General features: G+C 37.6%; 1 protein-coding gene across 1 annotated transcript in view; it reads left to right on the top strand.

The window, feature by feature from the left end:
* The window catches only part of SCAPER (S-phase cyclin A-associated protein in the ER), a 466,531-nt gene that overhangs the window by 142,679 nt on the left and 308,392 nt on the right, over positions 1-15,460 (top strand). The window contains exons 18-19 of the mRNA XM_006866457.1: positions 1,794-1,946; positions 7,114-7,221. Of these exons, the coding sequence (XP_006866519.1) occupies positions 1,794-1,946; positions 7,114-7,221 (261 nt within the window). The remainder of the gene's footprint in view (positions 1-1,793; positions 1,947-7,113; positions 7,222-15,460) is intronic.

Raw genomic sequence — 15,460 nt, 5'->3', positions numbered from 1 at the left:
TTTCTACTCCCGTAAAGATTTACACCCTTGGAAACCCTGTACAGGGTCGCTATGGGTCGGAACCGACTCGATGGCACATAACAACAACAATTTTTAATATAACTATCTAAAATGAAATTGATTGATTTTAATAAGATAAAGTCATTGAGGAAAAACAATTAAAAGAAGATTAACATTTCCTGTTTTTACTAAGCAGTCTATTAATAATGAAGGCATTACTGCTAGGCTTCTGAAATTCATAGATTATAATCATTTAAAAATAAACTGAAAAGAATTTACTGTAATTTGTCTCACTCAATTTCATACTATGGAGTACAGAGGAGGGGCACTTAGTTTAACATGAGAGGTGACAGAGCTCAGGAAAATCTTTTAGTGAATCATTCCTGAGCTCTGACACTTTTTTTTTTTTTAAATGTTTTATTGTGAATTATGTGATCATTTACATGGGAAAACATTAGTTTTACATTCCTCCTATCCTATATCGTTTCATTGCCACGGTTACAATCCCCTCCATGCATCATCAACCAACCAAAGAGTATACCCTGTAAGCCTGCTTCCCCACCCCAGCAGTCAGCACACAACCCCTCTCCCTCTCTGGATCTAAAGTCCCCAGCTGCTCCATCTCTCCACTTCATCATCTCTGTCTCCATCTCAGGCGTCACTGCTTCTCTGGGTAGGGTCCCGCTCTCTGCTCTTCTCCCTTGATGGTCCCAGGGACCTCCGCTCCTAGACTGCTAAGTTAATCACTCCCCTCCTTGCTGCAAAATGTTTACCTTTACATTTCCAACCCTCACAGTCAGTCCTGATAACAATTATTCACTATTGTATCACAAGAGACCTATCCGCATTTCCTTTTATCAGCCCCGCCCAGACAGATTGGATTTTACTCAGTGGAGATTCTACCTTCCTCCACGCCCTTTGGATCTAGGTTCCCTCTTGAAAGCTTGTAAGTCAGTCACTTCTTGCCTTTGAAGCCCACCCCCCCCCTCCCCATTTTGGGTAGCCAATGTCCAAGTTGCCCATCCGTGTCTACTCTGTGTATGGAAGGGTCCGAATGATCCTTGCTGTAAGGATTTGTTCCCTCTTTTGTTGAGCTCTGACTCTTGAAAGAAGGGCTTGAGGTTACTCAGATGATTTAGCAGGTGAAGGAGTAGATGAAGGAGTAGGATGGCATTCAGCTGTGGGCTGAACACTGGGGCAAATATGTGAAGTAGCATGTTTTTCTTTTCTGGAACAGTCTCTAGAGATGACTAGAAATAGGATTGGGTGCAGGGAGAGAGGTTTCTGTCATGGTGGGCCTCTTCTGCCATGTGAACAATCTTGAGCTCTTCTTACGAGTTGCCATTTTCTATATTATGTTCCAAGAAATGTTTCTCAGAGGTACATTGTGGTCATATGTTTGTAAAGTGCTGCTTACTATAAGTTAGATTTATTACATTACAGAACACAACAACATAGTACAGGCTTTGTATAAGTCTATGTTAACAACTTGTTGAGCTTTAACTTATTTTTTTCTAAATTTATTTCACCTTGGAAAACGTCTTCCAGGAAAGGCCTATTAATATTAATGTCCCACGGAGCAGTCCCATGGAGCATGCTTGAGGAGACATTACTATACATGTGGGAGGCATTAAAGGGCTTTACCTGAATTTTTGTTCTCAGTCTTCAGACTAACACTGACGTCAGACACTCTCCTGTTCTTTTAGAAAGCATAGTGGAAAGGCTACTCTCTCCCAATTTGTAATAGAATTTGAATAATTTTAAATATTCTTGCCCCTTGACTTTATTTGCAGCATGATGAAAGCATTCGGAGGCACATGGAACAGATTGAGCAAAGAAAAGAGAAAGCTGCTGAGCTAAGCAGTGGACGACACGCAAATACCGACTATGCCCCGAAGCTGACCCCTTATGAAAGAAAGAAGCAGTGTTCTCTCTGTAATGTCCTGGTGGGTTGTTATTATCAATATTGTGATAATATATTATAGTTTATTACTAAGCTGTATTGAAGCATGGAAATCTATTCCTCCAATCTTTGTAAACTCATGCTAATGCATCTCCTGAGTGCCTTGGGAGACAACTACATTTAAAATAGATCACCATTTAGAAATAATAGATCAAAGCACCAAGGCATGCAGTTGCTAGTAATCTGGATGGATACTGCTTAATGACAGTCCAAGTTAGCATTTTTTTTGGTATTGGCACCAAAAATAGGAAAGCAACATTTTCAGTACTGAAACAGTGTACTAATCACAATGTACATTGCTATGTTCGTGTATAATTTTCTTATTTTTAAGTTTTTATTGTGAATTGAGTGATAGTTTACATGGGAGAACATTGATTTTGCACTCATCCTATCATATTTGTTTCATTGCAATGATTATAAATCCCCTCCACATATCATCATTTATTTGCCTCTATTCCCTGTTTTTTTTTGTTTTGTTTTTTTAAATATGCACATGAAAACACTCAGAAATCTATGTAACAATTTAAAAAACCAAAGGTCACATTCTGCAAGCCTGCCTCCTGAGTGCCACCATCTTACAGTCTTTCTCTTTCCATGAGTCTAGAGTCCTCAGCGACTCTGCTCTCCATACCATCATTGCTGCCTCTATCTCTGGTATCGCTGCTTCTCTGGTTAGGGTCCCACATTCCGCTCATGCTTTTCTCCCTTGATGGTCCTAGGGTCCTCTGTTCCTGGAATGTAAGATTAACTGCTACCCCTCTATGTTACAAAACTTCTACCTTTACAGTTGTAACAATCGCAATTAGTCATGATAACAGTTACTCACTATTGAATCAAAAGAATCCTATCCCATTCCCATTTCCTTTCACCAGACCCTCTAGACTATATGAAAACTATTCAGTGGGGGTTCTGCCTTCCTGGCACACTCTGAAACTAAACTTCGTCTTGAAAAGTTGTAACTCAGCCACTTCATGCCTTTATACCTGTCCCTACCCCCATTTTTAAGGGAGCTCTGGTAGTGTAGTGGTTACTAATCGGGCTGTGAACCTTAAGGTCAGCGGTTCGAAACTACCAGCTGCTCCATGGGAGAAAGATGAGGCTTTCTACTCCCATAAAGATTTACACCCTCAGAAACCCTGTACAGGGTCGCTATGGGTCGGAACTGACTCGACAGAACAACTACCCCCATTTTAGGTAGCCAGTGTCTAAGTTGCCTGTCCCTATCAACCAAAGGGATAAGAGATGTGGAACGAGGGATATCATTGCTGATGTCAGATGGATCTTGGCTGAAAGCAGATAATAGCAGAAAGATGTTTATCTGTGCTTTACTGACTACACAAAGGCCTTTGTGTAGAACATAATAAGCTATGGACAACACTGAGAAGTATGAGTATTCTGGAATACTTAATTGTGCTCATCAGATGTGTGTACATAGACCAAGAGGCAGTTCGAAGGAACACTGAATGTTTTAAAAATTAGGAAAGGTGTGTGACAGGGTTGTATTCTTTCGCCATACTTATTCAAACTGTATGCTGAGCAAATAATCCAAGAATCTAGGTTATATGAAGTAAAATGTGGCATCAAGATTAGAGGAAGACTCATTAACAACTTGAGATATGCAGATGATACAACCTTACTTGCTGAAAGTAAAGAGGACTTAAAATACTTACTGATGAAGATCAAAGAGCACAGCTTTTGGTATGGATTGCATCTAATGTAAAGAAAACAAAAATCCTCACCACTGTAACAATAAACAACATTCTTATCAACAGAGAAAAGATTGAAGTTGTCAAAGATTTCATTTTGCTCAGCTCAACCATCAACATTCATGGAAGCAGCAGCCAAGAAATCAAACAACATATTGCATTAGGCAAATCTGCTGCACAAGACCTTTTAAAAGTGCTGAGGAGCAACACTTTAGCTTGAGGACTAAGGTACACCTGACCCAAGCCATGATATTTTCAGTAACCTCATATGCATGTGAAAATTGGACAGTGAGCAAGGAAGATCGTAGAAGAATTGGTGCTTTTGAGTTGTGGTGTTAGAGGAGAATATTGAAAGTGCCATGGGCTACCAAAAGAACAAACGGATCTGTGTTGGAGGAAGTACAACCAGAATGCTCCTTGGAGACCAGGATGGCCAGATTTTGTCTCTCATACTTTGGACATATTGTCAGGAGGGATCAGTCTCTGGAGAGGAATATCATGTTTGGTAAGGTGGAGGGTCAGAGAAAAAGAGGAAGACCCCCCCAGTGAGATGGATTGGCCAAGTGGCAGCATCAATGGGCTCAAGCATGACAACAATTGTGAGGTTATCCCAGGACCGGGCAGTGTTTTGTTCTGTTGTGCATAGGGTTGCTATGAGTCGGTACCGACTTGATGGCACCTAACAACAACAACAACATTAACCGAGGGGATAGGCTTGATCCTTGATGTGAAGACTCCTTCCCTCTTGGTTAGTGTTTTGAGCTACTATATCTATAAGTATAGGTCAGGTTCATCATATTGTGTCAGTTTACACTTGCTTCCGTGATCACATTTGTTTATCTTCCTCTAGTAGAACTCTGGTCATCAAGCCACTGAAGCTAGGTCAAATGGGTATTATCTTCAAAGTTGGAGCATTCTTGTATGTGTCTCCCCACTTTATATCAGATGGATGCTTTATTCTCAGCTCTAGCACTCCGTAAGGAGCTCTGGTAGCATAGTGGTTATGTATGGGGCTGCAAACCGCAAGGTCAGCAGTTCGAAACTACTAGCTGTTCCGCAGGAGAAAGATGAGGCTTTCTGCTCCCGTAAAGATTTATAGCCTTGGAAACCCTGTACAGGGTCGCTATGAGTTGGAACTGCCTCCACGGCATATAACCACCACCAGCCCAAATGTGGCTAGGTCAGTGTCACTGGGCTCAGGAGTTCCTGAGTCTCCTCAAACTTGGGTCCAACCAGCCCTCCCTCTTCTGTCTCTCATCTTGAGGTCAACAGGAGTCTATGGAACATGGTCAAACTCAGTCCATATATTCATTACTGACTTTCCCCCACTTCCACTCAAATGTAAACCAGTGCTATCACCAACAAGGTTACATGCCTGCTTGTATATTCCCTTTGAGTTTCATTCTTTGCGGGGTGTTTGTCCTCAAGAGACTTGATTGCTTGCCTTGATGGCTCCTTGGCAAACAGCTTGCTTGTTCTTATAATAGCCACACAAACTGCTGTTTTTGTTTTTCCCGCTGGTCTTTCTTTTAGGAATTATCTTCTGTTCCTCTTGTAACTCTGGGTTAGTCTGTATGTCCTTTCAAGTGGGGATGTCCCACCTCAGAAGGTTCTGAATGGAGCTCAGAATTCCACCTAAAGTCCTGTACACTACAAGGGCTCTGAAAGAAGCCTATTTCACTGAGCAAGTTCTAGAACCCCTTTTACGATTTGAATCAGTAAGGCTGAAGGCGGCCTTACACGCTTTCTGTAATCATGTTTCCAGACAATCCTTTCTTTCCCACTCAGGTGTCTATTTTGCAATACTAGGCAAGGGAAACCAATATTAATAAGATAATCAAGCATCTTAACATTATTTCCCCTTTTGCCCATTGAGACTATGCCTCTATACCTGTATCACAGAGAGCTGTTGTTCTCAGGTTAAGCATACATCACTGCTTACCTCTGTCCCATTTAGCCCATGCAAACCTACCTAAGTGTTCCCCTGTCTATATATTCTTCCATTCTCCTCTCCCTTCTTGTGTATTGCCCTCCCCTTCCTTCTTGTGTATTACCTTACCCAACACCCAAACTGATGTATCTACCCCTAATCTGTGCTCCACTGCCCCCTCCCTGCTGCCCCTGGTAACCAACAAAACTTTATTTTTGCTCTTTTTTTTCTCTTAGTATGGTTATCTGTTCTTAATGTTTTATAACAATGAATGGTCTTATGCAGTATTGGTCCTTTGGTGACTGACTCAGCATAATTTCCTCCAGGTTCATCCTTGTTATCGCATACCTTTTTTTGATCTTGTATCTTCCAGTGGAGTCTCAGAATGATGTTATTCTAAAGAAGGTGTTTCTAAATGCTAAAATGATCTCAGTTTGCATGCAGTATACTGGATTAATGTTTATTATGCAGGTGAGTCAAAAATAATCCACATTCTGGGTGTAGAATTTATTTTAATCAGCTTTTAGAAAAGGCAAATACATCATTTTTTGACATCATCTTGCTTTTTGATGCACTGTGCCCATCTTTCAACAGCTTTTATATTCCCTTATTGAAAAATGTTTTGGCCTGAGTTGCAAGCCACGAATGCACCACTTTCTTTACTTCTTCATCAGACTTGAATCTTCGTCTTTGAAGGACTGCTTTCAGGAAACCAAGCTGGTGAAAGTCCAATGGAGCAAGACCAGGACTATAGGGAGGATGTTTTAACACCTCAGAATTACGTTTTGTTGCAGAGCATCAGCAGTGTGGGCTGAGGTGTCCTCCAAGATCACAGTGCCCTTGGAGAGCTGTCCTCTGTGTGTTTATTCTCAAGGTTAGACTTCAGCTTTTCAGTGCGTGTCTCCATGTAATGAGCACTTTAAACCCTGATAATATTCCAATACTGGCCCTTGAGAACCCCAGAATACTGTAAGCATTGAAGTTTCAGCTGATGGTTGGCTTTTGAACTCTTTATTGATTGGTTTCCTGAGAGTAAACAGCAGACTATGGAATAGAAACTTTCTCAGTCACCTGTGATGAAACAGTGAAGACAGAAGTGTGGTGTGGCTCACAGCTCAGCCTAAATTATTTTATAAGGGAATTTGAAACTTGTTGACAAATGAATAAAAGTGTATTGAAAGACAAGGAGATTATGTCGAAAAATGACGTATTTGTTTATTTTCCTATAAGTTGATTAAAATAAATTCTACAGCCAGAATGCAGATAATTTTTGACTCACCATTGTATTTTAAATAAGACAGAATTGATTACATTGTTTTGATTATACCTTTAAAAATTAATATTTTCAGTGTTTTTGTGAAAATTTACACATCAAATTTGGTCCCCATTTAAGAATTTCTACACAAGATGTTCAGTGACATTAGTTACATTTTCCACAATGGCACAACATTTTCATAAATTGCATTCTGATTGTTCTGTTTTTTATTATAATTTAAACAGTTTTCTTCTTTTAGATCTCGTCAGAGGTGTATCTTTTTAGCCACGTTAAAGGAAAAAAACACCAGCAAGCTGTGAGAGAGAATAGCAGCATCCAAGGGCGAGAACTTTCAGATGAAGAAGTGGTAAGCTTTACTTTGTTTTGTTATAGGCATTCATTGAATCCTAGTATGGGTAGAGGCGTCATGGTGTGCCACTGTAGCATAAGCACTGGACTGCTAACCCTAACGTCGGCGATTCAAACCGCCCAGCTGCTCTTCTTCTGACCCTATGCAAGGTCTCTGTGAGTCAAAACGGACTCAACAGCATTTAATAACAACAATAACAGTATATGCAGAGTTCTTTAATTTAAAGAGATCCATGTTTTTATGTACTTATTTGATTATTTAAAGCTATTGAGTGTTTAATAACTAATGTGGCATTATTGTAGTATTACTTCAGTGATTGGAGTCCTGGTATGGTGCTGTAGAATAAGCACTGGACTGCTAACCAGATAATCAGTGGTTCAGACCTAGCAGCCACTCCTTGGACACCCTGTACAGGATTGCTGAGTCAGAAGTGTCTTCACAGCGTTTAGCAACAACAATTAATTAATAAGAAACATAGAAACAAGAACTTAATACAATTATGTGTATCTTCTTAGAGCAAAAATAAAAAAGAGTTATACTATTTTGATGTTTCCAAATACAAGGAAAGAATAATTCAGTGGTGCTCCAAAATTTCTTAGAAAATATTTAGCAATGTAAGTTTCATGTAATGGACCAATTTTGTAAGAGGATGGGGAAATGTATTATCCTTTCATCTATAATTTATTTGTGTGCAGTTTGTTGTTGTTAAGCGCTGTCAAGTCGATTCCAACTTGACCACTGTATAGGGTTTCTGGGAGCAGCTAGTATATTTGAACTATCATCCTTGTGGTTCACAGTCAAGTGCTGATCCTACAGCGTCACACCAGGAGTCCTACATGAAGTTTAGATTTGTATAAATATTTTCATCCACCACTTGTCTGTCAGCTTGTCATACTGTGGTGGTTTTTATGTTGCTGTGATGCTGGAAGCTATGCCACCAGTATTGTAAATACCATCAGGGTCACCCATGGTGGACAGGTTTTAGTAAAGCTTCTAGATTAAGACAGACCACTTGTGAACAGTTAGCCACTGCAAATTTTGTGAATAGCAGTAGAATATTGTCAGTTATGGTGCTCAAAGATGACCTCCTTAGGCTGGAAGGCACTCAAAATCTGACTGGGAAGGCCAGCCTCCTCAAAGGAGACTTGACCATAATGACGTGAATGGAGAAAAGCTTTTGGTACGTTTGTTTGCTGATGAGACACAACTCAAAATGAGGAGAAGCAACTGTAAACATCCATTCATAATCAGAACATGGAATGTATGAAGTATGAATCTGTAATTGAAAAAGATCCGATCTGTGCCATTCTAAGGAAAGGTGACCTAGTAGAGTGTAGAAATCATTGAACGATATCATTAATAGTCCATATAAGTAAAACTTTGCTGAAGAAAATTAAAAAGCAGTTGCAGTAGTACATCAATAGGAAGCTGCCAGAAATTCAAACTATGGCTGTAGAATGAGGGATATCACTGCTGATGTCACATGGATCTTGGCGGAAAGCAGAGAATACCAGAAAGATGTATACTTATGCCTTATTGACTATGCAAAAACTTTTTTTAACTTCATAAATCATGTCAAACAATGGATAACATTGCAAAGAATGTGTATTCCAAAACACTTTATTGTTCTTTTGAGGAATCTGTCCATAGACCAAGAGGTAGTTGCTAGAACAGAATAAGGTAAGTCTGAATGGTTTAAACTCAGGAAAAGTGTGTGGCAGGACTGCATCTTTTTACCATACTTATTCGAACTGTATGCTGTACAAATAATGTGAGAAGCTGGATTATATGAAGAAGAGTGTGACAACAGGGCTGGAGGAAGACTTATTAACAACTGCGAAATGCAGATGATACAGCCTTACATTCCACGAAGAATTAAAATACTTACTGATGAACATCAAAGAATTTAGCCTTCAGTATGAATTTCTGTAAAGAAAGCAAAAGTCTTCATCACAGGACCAAGGAATAACATCATGATAAATGAAGAAAAGATTGAACTTGTTAGAGACTTAATTTTGTATGATCCATAGCCAGCATTTATGGAAGCAGCACTCAAGAAATCAAGAGGTATTGCATTCAGCAAATCTGTACAAAAGACCTCTATAAAAGTTTTAAAATGCAAAGATGTCAGTTTGACGATGCTGGTACGCCTTACGCCACCTATATTCTTTTCAGTTGCCCTACATGCATATGTAACTAGACAATGGATAAGGAAGACTGATGAAGAATTGATGCCTTTAATTATGGTATTAGTGAAGAATATTGAATATTCTGTGGGCTGCCAAAAGGAGGAGATATGTCTTGGAAAGAAATTAACCAAAATTCTTGTTAGAAGTGAGCATTAGAGCATCACAAGACTTCATCTGTCATTTTGTGGACATGTTGTCAGGAGGGACCAGTCACTGGAGAAGGACATAATGCTTTGTAAAGTGAAGGGTCAATGAAAACGAGGAAGACCCCCATGAAATCAGCAAGACTGGGCTCAAACATAAACAAATGGGAGGATGGCATAGGACCAGGAAATATTTCTTTCTGCTCTACGTAGGGTTATTATCAGTGAGAATCGACTCTATGACACCTAAAAACAATAAATAATTTTCATTCATATGTTAATTGAGACTTGGATGAATGGTTATATAATTTATGTATTTTGGGGGGTTCATTTATAATAGAAAATTTCTATAGTAATTCAAGGGGAAAAAATACATTGTTTGTCATAGCCTCTTATTGAATGCCTTGGGTAGATTACTGTACTTTTGTTAATGGCAGTACTTGTGTGTAGGTGCATGTATGTTTAAGTTTTTGTTTTTGAAATACAAATACAAATCTCAAGTATATATCACAGTAAATTTTAAGGTCTGTGCACAGACATAAAACATGACTCACAGAAGATACACATCATTTTCTTGTACTTCAGAAGGCTTTCTCTTGTCCCCTTGTAGATAGTGTCACCCTAAAGTAGCTACTCTTCTGACTTCTAGCACCATCAATTAATCTTGTCTGATCTTGAACTTCATAAAAATGGTATCATACAGTATGTACTCTTTTGTGTCTACCTTCTTTAATTTATCTTTAAGTATGTGAGATTCATCCCTATTGTTTGCATGAATCAGCTGTAATGTATTATTTTTCTTTGATTTTTGTCAGTGTTCCTCCAGTGATACTGGAAGAACATACCTGTAATTTAATAGAATTGAGTTTATTGATTTGTTGTAAGAAAGGAAAACATACCATGGAGGGGAGGCATGGGGACTTGTCAGGAAAAGTTTTAGAAAGGATTTATTATTATTATGTTGTTGTTGTTGTTAGGTGCCATCGAGTAGGTACCAATTCATAGTGACCCTGTGCACAACAGAACAAAATACTGCCTGACCCTGGACCAGCCTCACGATTGTTGCCATGCTTTAGCCCATTGATGCTGCCACTTTGCCAGTCTGTCTTGCTGGGGGTCTTCCTCTTTTTTTCTGACCCTCCACCTTACCAAACATGATATCCTTCTCCAGCGACTGGTTCCTCCTGACAATATGTCTGAAGTATGAGAGATGAAGTTTGACCATCCTGGCCTCCAAGGATCACTCTGGCTGCACTTCTTCCAACACAGATCTGTTGGTTCTAAGGGCAGCCCATGGCACTTTCAATATTCTCCTCCAACACTATAACTCATATGCATCAATTCTTCTGTGGTCTTCCATGAATTAGAATCTAATTATTCCTGTTATGAAGAAAATTCTTCCATGTAGAAAAGTTATTTATATAGAATTCCCACAATAAAATAGCTAAATATATTATTGAATTTGCAAAAAAAAAAAAAAAAAAATTTAGAAATATTTTTGGAGTACTCCTATTGTATAAAGTGAAATATAAATTTTATGTGTTTTTATTTCAGTGAGAAAAGGTAAGGAAATGATATTGAACTCATGTTAGTTCGAAGAAAAATAATGCAATCTCTTTGGTTATGAATCATCTACTTTTTGTAGCTATCATAGGGGCCTGACATTTAGCTGTTGTGGTTTGAGATTTGATTGATGTGTTCATTCGGTGTACTGTTTCAGTTTAAAGGGATTAAATTTTCTTTAAGTTCTCACTTAATTCATGTAGTTATTCTTGGTTATAACCCTTTCTTCCTGAAAATAAGTTTGCAATATAGAATATGAATTATGTGATATAGAAAGGCAATTTTATATTTACTCACTTTGAAGTTTCATTTTTAATCAGTGAAGGTATCTACAGTAAACATACTTGTTCTACTTAAAGTTATTACTTGTCATCTGTGATGTCTTTATATTATATACACCTTGTATGTGACCCTTCTTTCTGACATATAACATTTTATTTATACCATCTCTGACCTAATAAAATTGTACCTTTGACCTTATGCACTTGACATCTCAGATAACTTACTCTTATGGCACATTTTGATCTTTGGCACATTTTGCTTCATGACTGTTAAACATACTAGGTAGCTGCCCAGCAAGAAATCTTTATTGGTTTTTTTGTAATATTTCTAATATTTCTTGAGATTTCACAAAAATAACTGTTGTATATTTGATTTTTTTTTATCTTTCATCATCTCCATACCAGATGTTACAAGGATGTGATTTTTAAAGGTCAAAAAATGGTGGTAGTTTTCAGTATATTCCAAAAGTTATTTTTTTATATGAATTATTGGAGAAACAATAAAATATTAGTTTTAGCTAAAATACTGATTTATTGATAGTCCTGTTCTCCACATTATTAAGTGTATCAATGACAATTTTTCTGTGATTTGTATAAGTTTCAATAAAATTCATTAGTCCTGTTTGGGGAATGTGCTTAAAAAAATTGTTTTTGTTTTTTTTTTCAATTTGAGGTTCATATATTTCTATGTGAGACTCCTTGGCTTTATGAAGCATGTAAACTATACAAGCTCTGTTTGTTACCTTGTGTAGTTAAATATAGAAAAACAGTGAATTTTCATTGATTCTTGCCATGTATGGGAAGCACCTTCTTGAATCAAGATCTTAAATTAACTGTAATTATTGGATGCTTAAAACTAAGTTTTGCAAAACCCAAATTCATGCTTCTCCCTAGAAAAAAATTAATTAGGTGATTGAAGAAAAAACAGAATTCTTAAATTGGCAAAAACATAAGTGTATTTAATGAAATTGCAAGTTGACCTGTTTGACCAAAGTACAACTGACCTTGAAGTGGAAAGAAGACTCCAGAATTGATGACAATCTGGAAAAATCTCAAATGTTTCCTTATAGAAATATGCATTCCCTTAGCTTTCTTATTTTTATTTGTAGCAGAAGTACTTACCTCTTCTTATCTTGCTAGGAAAATATCCCTTTTGCCTTTCAACAGAAAATTAAGTCAAATTAACAAACTAGAAATCAGTTATAGTAAATCTTTGTTATCCTTCCCAAATGCCATTATTGTTGTTAGGTGCCAACGAATTGGTATCGACCCATAGCAACCTTATGCACAGCAGAACAAAACGCTGTCTGATCCTGAACCAACCTCACCATTGTTGCCATGTTTGAGTCCATCGATGCTGCCACTTGGCCAATCCATCTCATTGGGGGTCTTCCTCTTTTTCTCTAACCCTCCACCTTACCAAACATGATATCCTTCTCCAGCGACTGGTCCCTCCTGACAATATGTCCGAAGTATGCGAGACGAAGTTTGGCCATCCTGGCCTCCAAGGAGCACTCTGGCTGCACTTCTCTAATATATTCACTTAACAATAACAACAAGTATATTTTAGGTCACTGTGGGTTTTTTGGCAACAATTATGGGTGAATATGATAATGTAATTGACATTACTAAACTGTGCACCTGATAAATGTTGCATTGGCAAGTGTTGCAAGAATAAAAATGCATACATATATAGTTTGCATAATTTAAAAAAGGAAAAGTTATGTATTAAAGTCTCCTGTGGCACCGTGGATTAATGCACTGAACTGCATGGTTAGTTTGAACAGCAAGGTTAGCAGTTCAAATTCATTAACTGCTCCTGGGAAGCCCTACATAGGGTCACTATGAGTGTGAATCAACTTGACACACTTAACAACAACAACAACTCTTACTATGGAGTTGTCTATTTCTATTTTAAAGTCTGCTAATGTTTGATGTGTATATTTTGAGACTTTTTCATTAGGTAGACAGACATTTATTATGGTTGTGTCCTCTTGTAGAATTGACTTTTTAATTATTATGTAATACGATGTTCTTCCTTTTCTCTTTTGCTGTTTTTTTGCCTTAAATTGATTTTATCAGAAGTTAGTATTACCAGTTTTGTTCTTTATGATTGCCATTAGCTTAATGTATGTTTTTCCTTCCTCTGATTTTTAACTTATCTTCATCTTCGTTTCTTTTATAGATAGCATATTCATAGGTCATGCTTTCTTATCTTTTCTGCTCTGCTACTGTGCTTTGACTGGAGTTTAAGTCTTTTGCATTCAGAATAATTTTTAAAAGGCATGAGTTTACTGCTGTCATTTTGCTAAGGGGTTTGTGTGTTATGTGTTTGTTATAGGTTTATGTGTTTGTTATGTTAATGGTTGCTTTGTTCCATGTATGAGGATAAATCTAAAACATTGCTACAAAACCTTATATTAGACAAAAATATCAAAACTATGTTTTTCAACATATCCCCCACCTAGAACTATCCATCTCTGAAGACAGTGCCACCATCTCTGTACCTCTTTACAAAGATTTCTGAGCTCTTTGATTTGCATCACATCAAGATAGTAGGTTTGGCATCCACGAGGAACTCAACTTATGTCCCATTTCAGTGTTCTTTAAGTTTGTGGGACAAAAAGAAGTCAGAAGGGGTAAGATCTGGACTGTAGGGTGGATAGAGTAAGGTTTCTCAATGAAATTCTCTCAGGACAGTCCATACTACCTTTAAAGAATGAGCAGGTGCCTTGTCATGATGGGAAAAATTCCTCAGTGCAACTTTCCTGACTTTTCTTACCAAGGCAGTTTTCAATTTTCTTAAAACTTTTTTCTTAATAAATATCCTTGATCATTCTGTGAACTTTGAGAAAAATCTAGCAAGCTCAATCCCTTTGGAGCCCACTTCCCCCCCAAGAAAAAACAAGTCAACATCACTTTATGAGCAAACTTCTCTGCCTTGAATTTGGTTGACACATCAGAATCCCTTGGAAGCCACTCATTTGATTGGGCCTTGCTCTTAGAAGAATAAATCCAAGACTCTTCCTCAGTTATGAGTAATTTTATAAAATCATTTTCACTGGCTTTAAAAATTGATGGAAACATCTGCTCTTTGAGCTAGCTGATCTTCGTGCAGTACTTTTTGGGATCCATAGAACCGAAAATATGATGAGGCAAAGATATTTGTTTAAAATTGAAAATGCCAAGTCATGTGAGATTCTAACTTCAAAGCTATCACGTGGATGTTAATACTATGGTCTTCTACCAGTTTCTGGACTTCAGTCACAGTTTCTCCATTCGCTGAGGTTTGCAGTCTTGGCCCTTTTTTGGCTAATCTTTAAGGTTTCCCCTACTTTACTTAAAGCGCTTGATGCAGCTAAAAGCAGTTACTTTATGTAGGGTGGCATTCCTACAAAACTTCAATGATTTGGGAAGATACCCACTTAAGTTTTGCTAAAAATTGGATGTTAGCCCTGAACTCAAAGTGAATTTTCCACAGCAATAAAAGAAAAAGGTATCCTTTTTTTTTTTTTTTTTTTTTTTATAAAGGCACTCTAACAAACTAAGACAAGGATATCACTGCAGCCATTCACAGAGGGCAAAGACAAGTTTAAACACATTGTGTTTGGGATAAACTTGTGCATGTTTAAGTTAGTATACTAGTAGCAATACTTTTTTACTTGCCCTTGTACTCATACTTTTCTGTGCTGAGTTAATTTTGTTTACAGATTATTTTATAGCATTCATTGTTCATTTTAGTATTTACTGAGACTTTACAATTTTCCTTTTGTTTTGTGAGGTTTGTTATTTTTCTTTATGCTTACTCTGTGATTTATTATTATTTTACCAAATTTAAACCAGTTCCTCCGATCTTGATATTGTTTTGACTTCCTTTCCATTTAGAAGTTCTTAATGACATCGTTTACTCTTCCTCTTTTCAAAAGACAGCCAAGCATCTTAACATTATTTACTCGCTTTTCCTCATGCCTGTATCCCAGAGCACTGTTGTTCCAAGGCTGTGCATACATCATTCTTTACCTCTGTCCCATTTAGTCCATGTAAACCTGCCTAATTGTTC

This window comes from Chrysochloris asiatica, unplaced genomic scaffold (assembly GCF_000296735.1).
Source record: "Chrysochloris asiatica unplaced genomic scaffold, ChrAsi1.0 scaffold00092, whole genome shotgun sequence".
Lineage (NCBI taxonomy): Eukaryota > Metazoa > Chordata > Mammalia > Afrosoricida > Chrysochloridae > Chrysochloris > Chrysochloris asiatica.
Note: the sequence above shows the minus strand (reverse complement) of the source record. Positions and strands in the feature narration are given on the sequence as shown.